Consider the following 19631-nt stretch of genomic DNA (forward strand, 5'->3'; position numbering starts at 1 on the left):
AAAAAAAAATCCAAATCACTTTTCAAGTTTTCCCTTTAAATTTGCAGAATGTCTGCTCCTTAGAGGACTAACGAAATATAAAAATCAAAGCCTAAGTTTTACTCACGAATAACTCAAGCTTCCTTAAAATAAAAAAAAAAAAACAGGAATAAAGCAGAAATTTTGTGTTTTTCCCATTTCATACCCAACACTCAAATTCCCTCAACTTTAATCCTCAAAGTCAAACAAGAAATCATGCTGCTCAATACGGAAATGGCCATAGTTTAAGCTTTCTGAAGCTCCAGTCTGACGGAGCCAAAAGCTTGCCTCTGAAAGACTGCAATGGGCACTCCCTCCCTCCTGTAGCGTGGAGGAGGCTAGCAGCCTGGGAAGTCCAGAGCACACTAGAGGCAACAAGGTCACTACCACCTGAGCGGACATGGATCATGCCAAGTATCACTTCTCACCCCGGCTCTCCCGGGACTCAAGGAGTGACCTACAGTAACTTGCCTGCATATTTATTAGGATATGTGCTGGTGTGGGTCCTCAATTCCCCTATTCCTATAGTGAGGTTCCATATGGAACAAAGACCAAGAAGTATTTTAAGTTCTTCATGATTCTAGCACAAGCGTAGTGCTTGTTTTCACCGTGGCCTACAGCCTCTCCAAAAACGCAGCCAAACTCCGTAGCCTGGGATAGACAAAGGCTGGCTTGAGTTTCATTATGGAATCTCTTGGAAAGGCAAACGGGCCAACATCATTTTGAAAGCCGGAATCCAAAATAACTCTTCACGTCACCCACTCCTGAAAAGTACTGGAAGCCTTGCTGAGATTGGGAGACACCAGTCTGCTCAGATTACACATTCTAGTTTGAATCCAAAGTCCCTCAGGGCCTTAGAACTCTTCTCTAACCTCTCAAAGTCAGGTCATGCATAAGGACTTTTGAAAGTCTTAATGTTTTCCAATGTGTATATATAGTGTATAAAGCGTTTTTAGTCAATCAGACTTCATCTGCCAAATACTACAGGCAATTAAGCATTATGATTAAGGAGGGCTTCTGGGTTTGAATCCTGGTTTTACCACTTATTTGCCATGGCACCTTGGGCAAGCTCTGTTCTTCAATTTCTCACCTGTAAAATGACAACAGCAGCTCCTACTCCTTAAGCGAGAGTGAAATGAGAGGACATATGTAAAGCACTAAGAGCAGGGTCTGGCACATAGGGCTCAATAAATATAAGCTTACTATTATTACTACTACTACCCTATTGAGCTATGCCCACCTGGCCAAGCCTGGACCCCCATACTTTGGGCCTATAAATCCAATGCATAAGGCAACCTCAGAGAGTAACATCAATGTCTCCTGCACCCCCAGATTGCTCTAGACCCCCCATACTACATACTATATATGCCCTATTCCCTCCCATGGACAACACACTGATGGCCAGAGGTCCTCACGCCTGCAGGCCTTGCTTTCTCATCTGATTTCACCCACATAAAAAAGCTTCTCTCTTGTAAAAAGTCTTGAGAGCAGACATTAGGAGACCAGGCCTCCACATATCAGCAGTCACTGGGTTCCATACTTCCCTTACATTTAAAAAAACCAAGTTCAACTCAAGTCAAGAAACAGAGGGCAACTCTTCTCCCCTTCCTGAAAAATTCAATCTAATGGCTTTAGAGCCATTAGTTGTGGCAGAGGAAAGTAGGGTCTACATCAGTTGAAGTGGGAGGAGCAGAAGGGTCTGGGAGGGAGTATCAGAGCCCAAGCTGGGTGAGGAGGCGTCCATACAGAGGCAGGAAGGTGTGATGCAGCATGCCACAGCCCTAGTGGGGTATGAAGGGCATCCGTTGGCAGAGAAGGAGCAGCAGCCTGATGTGGGGACTCACAGGCAGGGTAAAAGAGTACCCAAGAGGGGGAAAGGGCAGTGGCAACAATGGGAGATTAGTTACATACAGAGGGATTGATCAAAAAAGGGCATATATTAAGGGTAATGGGACCAGGTTTCTCACTGTTAGAGGATGGAATTAAAACATGGAAAGGGAAAAACATCTGTGGTGTTGAATTGGAATTGGAGTGTGAACTCATGGTTTCTGATATATATATATAATATATAAAAATAAAGCTAGGGCTTCCCTGGTGGTGCAGTGGTTAAGAATCCACCTGCCTGGGGACATGGGTTTGAGCCCTGGTCCGGGAAGATCCCACATGCCGCGGAGCAACTAAGCCCGTGCGCCACAAACTACTGAGCCTGTGCTCTAGAGCCTGTGAGCCACAACTACTGAGCCTGCGCTCTAGAGCCTGCGAGCCACAACTACTGAGCCCGCATGCCACAAGTGCTGAGGCCTGCACGCCTAGAGCCCGTGCTCCGCAACAAGAGAAGCCACCGTAATGAGAAGCCTGCGCACCGCAATGAAGAGTAGCCCCTGCTCGCCACAACTAGAGAAAGCCTGTACTCAGCAAGAAAGACCCAATGCAGCCAAAAATAAATAAATAAATAAATTTAAATAAATAAAGCTAGATGTACATATGAAGATGAGTATATATCTATACACAAATATATAGACACATGTATATATAATTTCTAGCTCTGTTTACTGAAGGGCCAGGGAGCAGCAACACTCTGATAGCAATGTGCACATCTAGCATCTAGCCGCCTTCTAAACAACATTCTCCACTGAAAGAACAAGAGCTCTTTGGAGAACTGGCTGATTCCAGGGCTGTGGCAGAGAAAGTACAAGATGAGCCGAGAACATCCTGTTGTGCCAGAAAGCAAGGAAATGCTCAAAAGGATGCGGAAACCAGCTTGAAGGGGCTCCCACTGGCAAGTAAATAATGACATTAATGCATTATAATGCACTGAATAAAAAAGGAAACCATGAGGCCATAAAGATAAAAATAAATACATAAATAAGTAAATAAATTTTAAAAACTAAAGTTTGGTAAGGGATTTCACATAGTTTCAAAGTATCTCCCCACAGATTGCTTATTAATTATAACAGGGAATAAGTTTACAATGGAGAAGCCTGGCAGACATCACCTTAATCAAGTGAGCAAAATGAACATCATCAATAATGGGATTAATCAAAATCTTGCATCACATGATAGGATGCAATGAGAAAAACAAAGCATCATTTCTGTGATACTCCTGTTGAAGATGCATAACCTGAATCTAATCATGAGAAAATATCAGACAAACCCTGAATGAGGGACAGTCTACACAATAACCAGCCTGTAATCTTCAAAAGTATCAAGATCATGAATCTCAAGGAACGTTTAGTGAGAAAAGTCTATAGGAGATGAGAGACTTGGTAACTAAATGCAATGCACGATTCTGAACTGGATCATTTTGCTGCAAAGAACATTACTGGGACAACTGGCAAAACTTGAATGGGGTTTGAGGATTAGATGGAGGTAACATATGAATGTTAATTTTGATGGTTGTGTTATGGCTAGGTAGGAAAATGTCCTTGCACATAGGAAATGCACGCAAAGTATTTAGGGTGACGGGGTGTTAGGTCGGCAACTTAACTCACAAATGGTTCAGGAAAAAAATTCTTTGTACCCTACTTCCAACTTTTATGTAAATTTGGCCTATTTCAAACTTAAAAAAAAAATTTTTTTTTAACCACATGCGATGTTGTTTAAAAAAAAAAGAAACAGAGAACAGTATGCGAGGGAGCCATCTCCCCGTACTGCCACAGAGGGTAGGCTGCAAGCTCTCCTCTGGCAGCCCTCAAAGCATGGAGTCTCCATCCTAAGTGCCCCTGCCCAGTGCCCCCTCACTGGGTATCCCTGCCACCTCTAGAGCCTGCTCGGGAAATATCCCTGCACTCCTTGCAGAGGCACTCCACTCGCCTGTCTACCCTCTGACATCTTAGAGATTGTCCCTTTCTATTGATGTCTTTATATTTTAGTCACAAGTTTGCAGAATAAAAGTCTACATGTTATATCATCAGCCAGGACTTTGAGAATCTAGTTGAGGGGCAGAACTCAAAAGGAACAGTTTATGATTCTGTGTATATCTACCTCCTCACCAGGTTTCACCAGAGACGAAGACTTACACACATTTATTCTGACACCCATTTCCTTCTCCTAGCAAATTAAAGGTAGTAAGTAGCCTATGGCAAAGAGGAAAACGAATGATTCTCTCCTCAAAATAAAGGGACCAGTCCCCCAGTGAGGCAGGGGAGGGGAAAACAGGGATTGCCACAGGGCCAGCCCTATTTGGAGGAGCGGGCCTGCACCACAGCCCCTGGAGGATGTGCAGAGTATTTACACAACAGACACAATGGCTCCTCTGCAGCCATTACTGTCGGTCAGGTAAATAACGCATGTGCCAAAACACACATTTAATGAGGGAAATCATATGCCTTTATAAAAAGCCTCAATTTCTATTTACCTGAGAGACCAGGGAAGCACCAAATCACCAGATTAGTGGAACCACAGAGGAGTCATTCTGGCGTCTTGGGTAAATAGACATTTCATAGCCTTCCATTACTGGAGGGGGGAAGGGAGGGCGAAGGGAGGGGGCCATCCTTTAATATCCACATACAGGCCAGGGGGCCTGGGGGAGAGAAAAGAAGAGAAGCCCATCATGAAATATGGGGTCCTCTCCCACCCCATCTCCCCATCCACATATACTTGGGATCTCTGGGAAGGGTATGGGTTTATACCATCCCTGGGTTCAATCCACTCCATAAAAAGCCAGACTGGGGAGTTCCCTGGAGGTCCAGTGGTTCGGACTCGGTGCTTTCACTGCCGCGGGCCTGGGTTCAATCCCTGGTCAGGGAACTAAGATCCTGCAAGCCTCGTTGTGCGGCCAAAGAGAAAACAAAAAACAAAAAAAAGCCAGACTGGGAGGCAGGGGTGCATTCCAGAGAAACTTCAAGGCACTGAGGCAGGTTCTGGGTCCAGACTAGAAGCACATGGGACAGCCACAGAGTACCCAGTTCCCAGTCTCGGGGAAGTTCCTGTTCCAATCTGACCTGCAGTAGCACAAGTGCTCAGACACCTAAGCCACAGAGGCATCCACAGAGAACACGGTAACACCTGTCTGCAACTCCTTCAGTCACAGGCCCTGTCTCAGGTGGCTAAAAATAACCTGGGAAAAATATAAATAAACTGCATGCCTTCAAAAGTCATAATTTTCAATCTAATGAATGCATTCTTAACAGCCAGAGCACTTTCCGTGAAAATCATAGACTGTCAAAGGTGAAAGAAAACCTAAGAGAAGACGCAGTCCAGCAAGCCAGGGAAAATGAGCCCTAGAAAGAGAAAAGGACAGTCCAAGGTTCACAGAGCAAGTAAGGTTAAGAAGAGAACCCACGGCTCCTGACCCCCAGTTCAGAGCCTCCAGCCACTGCCCTAACACAAGGAGCAGACACCAGCATTTGTCCCCCAAACTTTTCTGTAGCCTCACAAGTGGAGGCCAGGGGCCTGAGGGCTCAGCCTAAGGCAGAACAAAGCTTGAGACCCCTACAAAAGCTTAGAACCTCTACACAACTTCCTGATGGCCCCAAAGTGGAATGCAAGCAGGAACTCTAAAGCTGGGTCCTCACCTCAACAAAACACTCTCCTCCTCTCTACAACCCATCACCCCCTAGACCTGTAGCTTCAGCTGCTTCTGCTCCAAGACAGGGCTAGGGAGAACTTGTCCAACATCAGAAGCAGCTGCTAATCCCAAACTATCAGAAGAGCTAAAGTCACTAAAGACCTACAGGAATACCAAATTCTGATGGCAACATCACAGGCCACAGGAGCCTCGCTCTCCCCTTCAATTAGCCTCAATTAGTCTCAGCAACTCAAGGCAGCACAGAAAAAGAAGTACCTGTTTGTGATTTGCCTGCTGTTTACTAACCCATCAGCCACATTCAGTAGCTTGGGCAAACTCCTTCAAGGGGCCAAGGATGGGAAACATCTCTTTGCAAAGACCTGCATGTCAGTTGTGACCCCACACACGAGAGGGAGCAAAGGCTAGTTTCCTAACACATGGTAAATAGGGTAGAAATGGAGGAAGGGCAGTGTATGGTATGGTACTCTCATCCCTGTAAGCTCCTCCCACACTTGTAGACAGCATCTGACCCCCAGAGGGGAGGTACGCAGAACCTGCTATACCCCTGCTTCTGAAACGGAGAACTGGAGCAGAAACAAGGAGTCATACAGCTAGTTGTTAAAATGCCGTATTAGACAAGCACAGGTTCAAATCCTGCCTCCACCACAGGCTCTTTGTAATAATAGCTGTAACAAAAATACCTATCTCTTAGGGGTTCAATTAGACCATACAATATGTACAAAGTGCTTTGCACAATAGTAAGTTCTCAGCAAAAGGGAGCTATTGCTAATACATGAGAAAGAGGAAAGTGAAACACTATTTTGTAAAAATCTACTACAAGCCAGGCACTGTAGTTGTGACTTACATATTTCATCTCATTTAAGCCTCCCAACCGTCAAGCAAAATAGGTAACAGTATTCCCATCTTACACATGAGAACACTAAGGCTCAGAGGCACTCAGCTCTTCAGGGCCCTGTTCTCCTCTCCCACATTTAAGGTCCCACTTTCTCCACTTGGCTGATTCTCCCATCAGCCATAGGGCTAACAATGCATATCAACTTTAGTTTTTCTTTTGAGCTAAGGTATGACTTTAACTAAAAGGAACTCAACCATAGCAATAATTAAGTCTGTCCAAATCACTCAAATTTGTTTATAATAAGAAAAACAAATTGCAGCCTGGGTACAAAAGCGGAAACAGGGGGACTTCCCTGGTGGCGCAGTGGTTAAGACTCTGCACTCCCAATGCAGGGGGCCCAAGTTCCATCCCTGGTCAGGGAACTAGATCCCACATGCATGCTGCAACTAAGAGTTCGCATGCCACAACTAAGGAGCCCACATGCAGCAACTAAGGAGCCCATGTGCCACAACTAAGGAGCCGGCGAGCCACAACTAAGGAGCCTGCAAGCCACAACTAAGACCCGGTGCAACCAAATAAATAAACAAATATATTTTTTAAAAAAAGCGGAAACAGGAAGCGGTGTCTTGGATTAAAGCAATTGCAGCACAAGGAACTCAAAGCCTCTTCCCAAACCCAGTTCCAGGGGAGCAAATCTTCCCGTCTCACAAAGCGGAGAAACTGGCAGGAAGCAGGGTGACAACTAGCTCTTGCTCAGGCCCCTAAATGTGATGTTTCCTTTTACAAATCTGTGCCTTGGCAAATGCTGCTCCCACTGTTTTGAAATGTACTTCCATTTTCACCAGGCAAACTATTGTTCCTTCTTCAAAATCCAGCTCAAATCTTCCCCTTTTAGTAGCTTTCTCTGACACCTCATCAGAAAGTTAATTGCTTAAGTGATCCAGTAGCACAGTTTAACTTTTATCTCACTATATTGTAAGATTTTAGTTATCTGTTTCTCCTCTTAGCAGTAATTTTCAGCAAGTCAGGTGAGAAGGATGGAAGATAGCAGGTGTAGGGGTGTATGTGTGTGTAAAAAGGCATATTTGAAGAGATCATTTCTTTTTTTCTTTGGCCACGCAGCATGCGGGACCTTAGTTCCCCAACCAGGGATCAAACCCATGCCCGCTGCAGTGGACACAGGGAGCCTCAACCACTGGACCGCCAGGGAAGTCCCTGAAGAGATCATTTCTTGTACTTGTTTTTTGTCAGACCCTTGAATCCAGTTTAAAATTTCAAGCAGCATTGAAGAAAAGTATAAGATTAGCTTTTCCCATCTAAGGAGTATATGAGTTTAAAAAGTCTGAGGACACTGAGCTACACATAGATCCTTAAGGGCAAGGACCACATTTTATTCATTTCTGTATCCCCAGAACAGGGCCAGGCACAACGTAAGTGTGAGGCAATGTCTGCTGAATGAATTATGATGTCAACTGCTCTGGCAGAACAGAGCAGGGCCTAAGAAGCAGGAAAAGCTTCTTTTCTTTCTTTCTCTCTCCTTCTTCCTACCCCCCTCCCCCCAATTCTGTCCTCCCCAGTTAGAGACAGAGAGTGAGCGAGCATTGCCTTCGTGCCAGAATACTATTAAAAGGATTAATTTAGGGACCGGTGTTTGGACTGTCACATCCAATCACTACCCACAGATCTACAGCTTCCCAAATCAGGCTCATGCAAAGAGGAATCAATTGCAAGGACACAGAGGGTCTGAACAGGCATACTAATGGCTTCCTGAGGTGCCAGCGGCCAGCTCTGACACTCCCATAAATTATCCGCCTTTTGATTTTACCTGTAGCTGTGGGGCACAAGGCACAATTCTGAACATATCAAAGCAATCTCTTGTCACCCAAGGCTCCCCAAGAATGTCCCCAAAGGAGGATGGACTAAAAACAATGACCCAAAGGGAATCTGCTTCCCAGCAGGACTGTTCCTAGCAGTCATCAATTAAAACCCAACAGGACCAAGTGGATAAAGGGACCCAGATCAAGACTAGGACATATGGATAAGACATGCATCAGATTGCAGTTCTGCAATGACTATACATCTCTCACTCAAAAGAAGAGAAATCACAGCAATAAACTCACACAATTTCATCTGGGAGCAACTCTGCACCAGCTCTAACAGTACCTCGCAGCATGACCTGACAACACACTTAACCTTCCTGGGCCTCAGTTTCCTCACATGCGTAGCAGGGACAATAATGCTGACCATCTGACCCGCTTCCCAGAGTGGTGATGAAAAGTAATAAAAAGCATTCAAGAGGCACTTTACAAAGCCACAAGGGTGGCAACATTAATATACGACCCCGACAGACCAGGAAAATGACTGGTCACACTTCGGTGAATTTCTTTCGGGTAGCTGCTCACTCAGTTCACTTCACTGATGGTGCTGGGGCTAAGGTCCACCCTGAAGAAAGTTCTGGAATTCCGAATGGGACTCCTGCTGTCTGAAGATTTTCCATTATGAAGAGCAGCATCTTGCTTTAGTTATAATTTCCTCCTGTTTGCTGGCTGCCTCTGCCAGGAGCTAGGTTTCTATCACATGGCCACAGTGACAATTGGGAGCACCCCAAATGTACTAAGCCAAAGGCCCAGTCACCCAATTGCTACCTGCTTTTTAAAAAATTGTGTAAAATATTGTTAATAACAAAAGTTAAGGACACCTTGCTAAGAGTTTTACATCTCATTAAATCCTTTAGCCAACCTATTAAGTTCCATTTTACAGATAGAAAAGCTAAACTCAGAGAGGTAAGTCATTTGCCCAAGGTCACATAAGCACTGTTATCAGAAACCTCTAGCAATGCACACCGGAGCTTGCAGGAAGAGGAAGACAATTCATCAGACACTCAACAAATACTTTATTTGATCCCTGTACCTGACACATACCATCATACTCAACTAGGAGACACTCTCAAAACCAGAAAAAGATCATCAGTTTCTTAGAAGCAAGCAAAGAAGAAGACTAAGTAGGACATATGGAGAATGAGGCAATTCCCTGGGAAGCTTAGGAAAATGGGTCCCCCTCCGTGTGTACAGTTCAAGAAATTCAAAGCAACTAACATTAAGCTACGAGACCAAAGACCAAAATCTCTCCCTAGCTACATTTATTCACTACTACTTTCAATAGAAAAGCATTCCCCCAAACTTCTCCTTCATTCCACACCAACTTGTCCTTCCCACATCTTTTCTAGTCCGTGAAATAGGAGCTGGTATCGCCAACAATTTCTCTGGTAGACATCCTTTAAGCTCAAGTAGATGGCCAGGAAATTAGCAAAGAGAACCAGTATACACAAAGACGCAAAGATTTAGGTATACTCAATTTTTAATTGTCAAAACACTGCCTCAAAGGTGAAAATGTTACCCATGTAACTGCCACAGCCTCCTTACTGGTCTCTCTGCCTCAGGTACTATCCCCTTCAATCCATTCTTAACACTTAACATTAAAATTAAAACAAACTTTCTAAAACACAAATCTAGTATCAGTCCACTTCTTAAAACCTTTCAATGGCTTCTCACGGCTTTTATGATGGTCTGATCCAGTGGTTGGTCCACAGGCCAAATCCAGCTGCCACCTGTTTTTATAAAGTTTACTGGAACACAGCCATGCTCACTCATTTTCCTACTATGGCTGCTTTCGTGCTATAGCAGCAGAGTAAACTGTTGTGACACAAACCCATAAAGACTAAGTATTTACTATCTGGTCCTTTACAGTAAAAGTTTGCTGACCTAGTCTAATCTTTTTTTCTACCCACCATTTAATCCTAAGAGCTTATAAGGCCCTGGCTTCTGCTTACCTTTCCTCCTTAATTTCTCACTGTATTCTCCTGTCTTCTGCCCACTGACTACTGTATGTTTCAGTCACACTGAACTTCAGTTTCTCAAACTCAACAAAGCTCTGACCTTCACACTTGGTTCTTCACATCTTCGTCTAATTCTAGCTGAGTAGGTTACTTCCTCTGAAAAGCCTTCCCTGAACCCACCAGTCTGGGCTGGAGATCCTTCTAAGTACTCTCAAGCACATATACTTACCTCGTTACAGCACTCTCAGAGGTCTTGTGACTGCTTCAATACTATCTGTCTCGCCCATGAACTTGTAAGCTCTTTGGTGTCAGGGATAGCAGCTGTCTTGTTCACCACAATCCCACCACCAAGCAAAATGCCTGGACCTCAGTTATTCAACAAACAGCCTCTGACATCCTGCGTATCAATCATCAGAGTCTACCTTTTTAGCCAGCCCCGATCCTCGTAAAACGGAGACAGACTGGGATTAACCATCCACCCAAAGGTGACCCACAACCCAAATTTGATAAATGCATGTGACCAAGATCCCAAAGGCCTTGGTCAAATGCATTTATCAGAAGCCAAATAAATGTGATCCTTCCTATTGTCTTAAGATGTGTATTTCTCAGGATAAAGGATTATTCCGGCTCTATTCAACCTTCCTGAACTTCAAGTAGGTGCTCATGTAATGCCCACTGAGAAATCATGGCAGAACTTGAAAGTATGGATATCCCACCTTCAACTCTCACCACTTTATAGACTTTGGGTTAAGTTTCAGTAGTCTTTTAGCATATGGTATCTTGTCAGAAAAAGCTACAGAAAAGTACAGTCTGCACCAGTCCCCACTCCCAACCCTCCAAGCCCAAATACTCATAAGGAAGAAGTCAAGCCAAACCTTGACCATGCAACAGGATTCTCACCTCTCCTTACTTCGAAGATGCCAAGACTGGCCGCTGGGGATGCTGAAGGTTCTGTGAGAGCTGGAAAGCCCCAATGCTGTGGATAAATACAGATCTCTGCAACAACTCTATTTCAATACTGTTTGAAACAACTTAAAGATCACACAATACTTCAAACTCCTAAACTCAAACTACTTTGGGATAACAGTTATCTATGTGGAAGCACAGTGCCAGTACAGAGCTTTCAGAAGCTACTAGTACTACAGTTGACCTTTGAACAACACAGGTTTGAACTGCACAGGTCCACTTCTTATGTGCAGATGTTTCTCAATAAATAAATATATTGGGAGATTTTTTTGGAGATTTGTGACAATTTGAAAAAATCCGCAGATAAACCACATAGCCTAGAAATACCAAAAAAATTAAGATGTCATGAATGCATTAAATATAAGTAGGTATACACATAACATACAAAATATGTGTTAATCAACTGCTTATGTTATCAGTAAGGCTTCTGGTCAATGCTATTAGTTAAGTTTTGGGGGAGTCAAAAGATATAAGCAGATTTTCAACTGTGTGGGGAGTCGGTTACCCTAACCTCTGCATTTTTTCAATGGTCAACAATATATATTTTTGCAATGATGAATTTCATCTTCTCTAGTGGCATACTTTTCTTCCTAAGGAGGTTTATCTCCTAGAAATACTAAACATTTACAATATCCGAGCTTGGACGGAGAGAGATGGCCATGAAGTCGTGGCTCTCTGGATAATCCCGAATCCTAGTCTAGCCAAGGAGGGGATACTAGTAAAGGCTGACAGTATTCAGAACTCAGGCACTGAAGCAGGGATTGGGGGAAACACTGGTTGCCACAAATGGCCACACAGACCAGGAAACACTTGCAGGATATATCTAGGTCTGCCTCAAGTTCTAAAAAAGTCAAGGTAATCAAACCCCAAATCAAATCATCAATGGACACCTATCATATTTATCACTTAATTCAGATTTTCCATACTCCAGTTTCTCTTCAGATCACTTAAACCTTGCACCTTTTACTCATCAAACCTTCAAAAGGATTAGAAGTTGCAGAGGTGCCCTTGTAAGCTAGCAACGCCCTTGCACAAAGAAACACCTAGGTTTGGAACCAATCTATTCCTGTCTACCACTCTACACATTTAACACTTTATTCTACTCAGATCCCCTGGGAAAATGCCACTCACCAACCTACCCCACCGCAAAGAAAACACTTTTCAAAATGAAAGGGAATAAAAGCACTTTTATTTGGAAATTTCAAGTTGCAAGGAGAGCTCTCAGCCAAGCTCTGTGACCTAGCTAGCCGATTATTTACAGGATCTTTGGGCAGGAATTGTTAATGAGCTTTTAATTTGGAGTGCTTAAGTTGCCAAAGTGCTCTGAGCTCCAGTGAAGCACCACAGAATCCATAAAGGAAACCTTATCAATCACTTCCCGGCAGCTACCTCCCCCAACTCCCCCCACGAAAGGCAGCCAAGTGGGTTTCTAACCAAGATCACAGACACACACATTAGTGGAGTCACACTCCAAGTCCCTGTTTATAAATTGGCTTTCAAATGCTAGGGGATTCAGGTATAATATACTTAAGCTCCAGGCATGAACCCACCAAAACAAGGCATGCTGTGTATGATAAAGTCAGAATAAAGCAGAATTTGATGAAGCCAATTTCTAGTAGAAACTCTACAATCAAAAACCATTCAGCCAATCACAACCTACTATCGTTCAAATAGTGTACGGTCTTTAGCCAATGGGATTCCTGGTTTTTTGCCCTTCGCCTGGGAGACTGATAAAATGTCTGACAAGAACTAATACCAGAGAAGTGGCCAGAGACCTATAGCAGAGGGAATGATGGGTACTATCAGTTTACAAAATCCAGCTCTAAGGACAGAATCCAAACCCCCAATGAGAAGCCACGTTCAGCATCTTCCAAGTCAACAAGGAGCAGTTATATTTTGCAAGAACTCGCAATCAAGCCCCAATCCAAGTTCATGCCTTTTTAAGAAAACACCTGTTGCTGGAGCATTTGCAGGAACAGCAGACAGAAAGCTAGCCAAGTTAGGCCCCTTATTCAATCCTTCCACCATAACTACGACCACCGCTACAGATTTACAAAAAGAAGTAAACTGCTAAGCTTATGTGTCTGTGTGTGTGTTGGGAGAGGGTAAAGGGAATGTTCTCTCTACCATCTCCTTGCTAGTTTTCTAACCTTTGGTCAAAGCTCTCTTCCTCCTCCTAAGTAATCCCAGATAGGAAGTCAGCATGCTTAATCACCTCACCCAGCCTGTCTTTCAAAGCCCTGCCCCTCTCCTTCTCCGCCTAAACGTTTCTCAGTAGACCATGCATCCAGGGTGAGCACATGGGCCAGCACCCCAGGCTGCACAAACTGCGCGCCGCGACCCTCACCCCGCATGCATTACCAGGGCCCAATCTGGGGGGGCCTCGCCGCATCACCCACCCCGGGGTGTTGCCCCCAACTCGGGCCCATCCAAGTCCAGGGGATTGTAAGGGGAGGAGCAGGGGGCCAGGAGACCAGCCCTCCTTCCCAGGGCCGCCCCCGCCCCCCGTCAGCAGCGGGAGAGGCTGTCGCCATGGCAACGCCCCCTCCTCGGGGCCAGCGCGGCAGGCTCCCTCCAGGTGCAGGCCCCGACTTCTCCCTCGGCCTGAGCAGGCGCTCAGGGCAGTTTACGGCGGCGGGCGCGGCCCGCGCCGACTGCGGCGCCGGCCAGGCAGAGGCAGGGCCAGCTCCGCCCGCTCCCCACCGCCCGTTCCCGGCCGCCTCAACAGCGGCAGCCAGCACCACGAGTCCACAACACACCGACTCACCTCCGCGCACTCTGACCCCGGCCGACGCGGCGGACGGGCGGGCGCGATGGCCAACCGCTGAGCCCGCCGCCGGCTCCTCCGACCAATGGGCTGCACGGGGGCGGGGCTTCTTCTCCCCAAAGGCTCGCTCTCCCGCCGACATGCGCGCGAAGGTGCGCCAAGATGGTGACTCCCCACCGCAGGCCTTATGGGACTTGTAGTGTCGAGGTTGCACGTATTTAGAAGAAAGTGAAGGGGGGCCTCACTTCTGAGCTGTGAAAGAAATTTTTTACAAAAGGAAACTTTCTAAGGCCTAGAGAAACCCAGGTCCCCCACTTCCGTTTTCCCACCTTCCAATATACTCATGAGGTGAATATAGGCTCATAAGGTGACATGTTGTATTTAGATGTTACCTTCTCATGATTAGTTCATTCAGCAAGCCATTACTATCATTTACTCTCTGAGGTCGGCCTGGGGGAAGACCTGAGAGGAGGGGGATTTTAGGCAAAGAAAAAAATGCTTAGATTTCTGAAGGGCCTTCCCAAGGAAAAGGGAACTAAGTTGTTAAGAGCAGCTCCACAGGGAACTTCAGCGTTAAAAAGGATTCTGGCCTCAGCTGTGGAGAGTTTCCACAGTCAGTCAACTGGAGAGAACCTTGGCCAAAGCCAGAGATGTATTTCTTCATCTTGGTTGTGCCTCTCTGGTAAGTCATGGGTACTAGGTTCTGAGCTGGGAAACCGCAGCCTTGGCCAAGCCAGTGATGGTTTTGACAGCCTCCCAGTCAGCCAGGAACCATCTGTGACCAGCTTCGGTCACCAAGCCCTCTGTCTGACATCTACATATTTTCACTTAAGAAAATGTCATATGTATATGTATAACTGATTCACTTTGTTATAAAGCAGAACCTAACCACCATTGTAAAGCAATTATACTCCAATAAAGACGTAAAAAAAAAAAAAGAAAAGAAAATGTCGTCAGTTCTGGGCCCTACCACCTCCGTGAAATCTGACCTTAACATAATGCATGATTCCCACCTGAGCTGGGAAAGCCTGGTAATCCCCCCTTTAAGGAATGCCTTCCTTAATCCCACATGATGGGTTAGGTGATTCTACTCTGCACCTATGGAATTTATTGCATTGTTTTATAATTGTCTGTTTCTTTGTTGTCTCTCCCCCAGGACTGTAAACTCCTGTAAGGTAGGCATTATTTCTATATTGTTCATGCTGTAAAGTAATACCCAGCACAGTGCCAGGCCTAAAGCAGGCACACAATAAATGTTTGTGAACAAATGAGGGAATAAACACCAGCAGGGATAGGTGTCACTTAACCAAAGGTCAGTAAAGTGGAGGCACATCTGCCTATCGCCTGATTCTTGGAGCTGGAATTGGGTCTTCCTCTTTCCATTAATGTTATCTAGATGTTAATCCCAGTGGATCATATCAGTCAACATATTTTATAGCGCCTCTGCTAAGTGTCAGGCACTGTTTCTGTTGCTGAGGATTCACTGGTGAATAAGACACACAAAATCTGTGTCCTCAAGGAGCTTTTACATTGAGGAGGAGGAGGGGAGAGGAGGAACAGACAATAAACAAGTAAGTAAATAGATAAATAAAATTAGACTAGTATAAAATAGATAGCTAGTGGGAAGCAGCCGCATAGCACAAGGAGATCAGCTCGGTGCTTGTGACCACCTAGAGGGGTGGGATAGGGAGGGAGGGATGGAGACGCAAGAGGGAGGAGATATGGGGACATATGTATATGTATAACTGATTCACTTTTTTATAAAGCAGAAACTAACACACCATTGTAAAGCAATTATACTCCAATAAAGACATTTAAAAAAAATTAGACCAATAAGAGGCCTTAGCATGGCCTCTCTCGTCTCTGGCTTTGTTATATCCTGAAGCTGGCCTGAGAATATGGCATAGCCAGCCTTCATGGCTGTAAGAATGAAGTAAACGCACACTATGAGAATTGGAGGCTTTCCTTAAGGCCCAGCCCCAGTATCCTCCATGGAACCCTTGACTTCCCCAAAATGTGTTCTTTCCTCCTTGGTGCTCTAGAGCTCATCTGAACAACTTCCAGGGCCTCACCACATTGTAAGATCTTTTTGGACAAAGACCAGGCAAAATGCACTCAAATAATAGGACAGTTTAAGTACACTTGGTACCTTACACTGCTGCCTAACCCAGCATTTGGCTCCCTCAAGCCTTTGGCTGTGTTCTGGTTCCCTAGAAAACAGAGCCTGAGGCAAAGCTTATGTAGTAAGATTTCATTGGGAAATGTAATCCCAGGACAGCAAGAGTGAGGGGGAAAAGAGAAGTGAGGCAGGGAAGGAGGGAATGAAAATATAAAGTAGTATTGTATGACCAAAGCTTAACAGGAAGCACAGCTAGTTGCTCTGTCCTACAGACCATGTAGAACCATCACTTCTCAGGCAGGAAGAAAGGGAGGGTTGTGTTACCCCACCACTCCCGTAGCCACAGGGGGCGCCAGATCCCACACCCTAAAGCACAGTGGTTCATCTGAGACTAGAAAGGATGAGAGGAGCCTCTGGCTTGGTCAAAATAGGCCCCTGCAGTCCCATCACAATGCACACATTGGAAGCTCTTTCAGAACCTAACCCTCCTCCCAGAGGGCGCTGAGACAACCAGATGTCTTAGTAAAGGATGTGATAGTAGTGGCAGCTGGGTTGTCCATAAAACAGGTGGCCAAGGTCTGGGGTGGGGCAAGCAGATGGGACGAGTGAATTTTCGGAGACAGATGAACTGAGTCCAGTACAGGCACATATACACCCTGGGTAGACTGCCTGGCTGCTGGATTAAGTGACTGAACTAAAGTGAACACTGAGCGCAAGAACAAAAGAGGACCACGTGGGTTCTTCTGCGGCCCTGTCAAACCACCAGGAAAAACCGCAAGATAGCCATCAAAGTTGGGACCTTAGCAACTGAAGGGCAGAGAACCCAGGACCCAAGGACAGTGCATGGCAGCCCCCAGACTTGGCACAGCTGAGAGAACCCAGACTGGATCCGAAACCATTTTATCTGATAACTGGAGAAACTGCTTCTGCCATTCTGAGTCCCTGTAAGCTATGTAAGATAGCATAGTGCAGTTATAGGGAGAGTGAGCGTGGAGAGAGCCTGCTCAGGTTTGCATCCTGGCTCTATCTGTGACCTTAGGCAAGTCACATATTCTCTGAGGCTCAGTTTCTTCATCTCTATAGTGTAGATAATACTAGTACCTATTTGTTATTAGAATTAAACATGCTTAGCACCGTGTCCTGCATAAAGAGTGCAGTAAATATTGGCTGTTACTATTATTCTTGCCCCTCCCCCACCCCTCTTCCAACTCCTCTTCCCACCGTGACCACCACCATACCACCTCCTTGCTCCCCCACGCCCAGCCCCAGTCCTCTGCTCCAAGAGCAGTGGAGCCTAGACCTGGCCATGGCTTCTTCGCTCTGCTTTCCCCAGGGCTCTTCCCTATGAGCCTGAGCCATTCATCTCCCTGGTGACCTGAATCTGAACTAAGAGATGGATGTGGTGTGGCTGAGGCCAGGGTGGTAATGTGCTCCCTTATCTCTGTGCCCCTCACTGGGGCCTAGTTAATTTTCCCTTTGATTTTAATATAGATTTATTGAAAGTTTCAGTTATCAAAACAAACTGCGGCAGCAAATTGGTGTTCTTTGCTGGCCTACAAGTGCCTATAAAGCTGCCATGCTCAGGAACGAATGGCACTCTCCAGGAGGTCAGTCATGGCAACAGGAAGTCCCTGGGGACATACACACTGCCGTTTAATATGTTTCTTATTAACCTTTTTCTTCTTGGCTATCTAAGCCTCCCCTTTAAATCGGAAATCAAATGGAGCCACCTGCCCACAGAGGCTCTCTTCCCCAAGCTGCTCCACTGTTCCTTCTCCAGTCCTAGCCTCCCCACCTCTAATCCTCTGACTTCTCCCCGCCTCGCCCATTGTTCCAGAGAGAGTTGTGATTCACATGCCCCAGAGGTATGGCCCAATGCCCCATCCCAACTGTGGAAGGTTGGCTTAGGCTATCCAGCCACTAGTCAGAAACAAAGAATCCCTAGAAAAGACTGGGGCCTCTTCCAGATCTGGTGCTCAGAAGGGAGGGAAAAGTTTTTTTGTTTTGTTTTGTTTTTTTTGCGGTATGCGGGCCTCTCACTGTTGTGGCCTCTCCCATTGCGGAGCACAGGCTCCGGACGCGCAGGCTCAGCGGCCATGGCTCACGGGCCCAGCTGCTCCGCGGCATGTGGGATCTTCCCGGACCGGGGCACAAACCCATGTCCCCTGCATCGGCAGGCGGACTCAACCACTGCGCCACCAGGGAAGCCCGAGGAAAAAGTTTTTAAAGCAAAAGAGTTGTTTTCCAAAGGGCAGGCAGTCCTGTCAGGAGCTACTGAACTCAACAGAAGCAAAAAGGAGATGATGATCCTAGAGATTGGGCAGATTTTCCTTCCAGCCCAAGAACTGTCTGATTTCATTCTCACATCCCCACTGCCATTCCCAATAAGGCCCCTCCTCTCAATCCCAGCTTGATTTTTGAGACCCTCCATTTTCTGGTACCAATCTGCCTCTCTAAGTGCAACCTGGGTTCTTGCTTGCCCCAGTGGCTCTTATAGGTAGAACCCTCACTGCCACCTCTAGGCTCTGGAATCAGTCCTGTCCCAGGGGAGAGGCATCATGACCTGGTAACCTCTCCTCTCCCGGTCATCATCTCCTCTTCTGGGCCTGAGGTGCTGCTGGGTCACTTGTAGATGCCGCATCCCAATTCCCAATGGCTTCTCCTTGCTCTTAAACATTCCCTGCCAGCAACAAGGGCTACTGCTCTTCCTTGGAACTCAGACTATGACTAAAGGTCCTGACGGCTGTAGCTGTGCAGCTAGAGTGGTGGAAGGTGCAAGGGTTTGGATCCAGAGAGTCCAGGAGTTGAACCTTGGCTCTGACACTTGCTGCCTCTGTGACTTGGGGAAACTCTCTGTGGTTTCGTTGCATCTTGTGCTTGCATCTACTCTTTTCTAAGGACCACTCTATAATGAAATGACTTGTCTGTATCGCTCACCTACAATACTCTGAGATCCTCAAGGAAGAAGACTGTGTTTTAATGGTCTTTATTTTCCAAATATGTCTATTTGATGAATAAGTAAAAAGTCTGTTTCCTCTACTATAAAATGGAGATAATACCTACATAAACAAGAAAGCACCTACCACAGTGCCAAACCAACATGAGGTAGGGGCTCAGTGAGTGAAATTTCCTTCATCAATTTTCCCTTGAAGTTGGTCATCAGCCACCAGCACTCCCACTTTTTGCCTGTTCGCATCTCGGCTTCAAGTTCAGCTCTTCCCTCCTGTTGCCTGCTGGAGCCCTTCCACCACAGTTCAAGTGCCAGCATTCACCCTGGCCCCTTTAAAGTGGTGCCAACTTCTCCTCTCCTCTAGACCAGGCTCCCTCCATTTCTCCAAATCTACTCACAAACTTCTGTCTCCAGGTGGCTCTATTCCCTGGACTACCTTGTAGTTCATCTATAGCAGTGCAGATGCTCCCTACCATCTATACCAGCTGGTGATACCAATAAATTTACATTAATGCTAGTACACCAATGTTGCTGATTCTAGGCCCCCGCCCGCTCCTGTAGAAATATTGGTCCCCTGCAATGTTCCTTAAAAAAAGCCTCAGTTGTGCCCA

The 19631-nt window shown here is 45.9% G+C and overlaps 1 protein-coding gene across 6 annotated transcripts in view; it reads right to left on the reverse strand.

Annotated features, from left to right (window-relative positions):
• Nucleotides 1-13718, reverse strand: part of ERI3 (ERI1 exoribonuclease family member 3) — a gene marked incomplete at its 5' end in the record, with an annotated part of 129180 nt that extends 115462 nt beyond the window's left edge. For 4 of the 6 annotated variants that reach the window (XM_079696438.1, XM_079696437.1, XM_079696436.1 and 1 more), the window contains 2 exons: nt 11119-11194; nt 13584-13718. In XM_079696438.1, the coding sequence (XP_079552564.1) occupies nt 11119-11194; nt 13584-13718 (211 nt within the window). Of the gene's footprint in view, nt 1-11118; nt 11195-13556 lie in introns of all 6 variants that reach the window. The other 2 variants (XM_079696435.1, XM_079696439.1) reach the window with 2 other exon arrangements.
• Between the last annotated feature and the right edge of the window lie 5913 nt (nt 13719-19631).

Source organism: Hyperoodon ampullatus (genome assembly GCF_949752795.1).
Source record: "Hyperoodon ampullatus genome assembly, chromosome: 2".
Lineage (NCBI taxonomy): Eukaryota > Metazoa > Chordata > Mammalia > Artiodactyla > Ziphiidae > Hyperoodon > Hyperoodon ampullatus.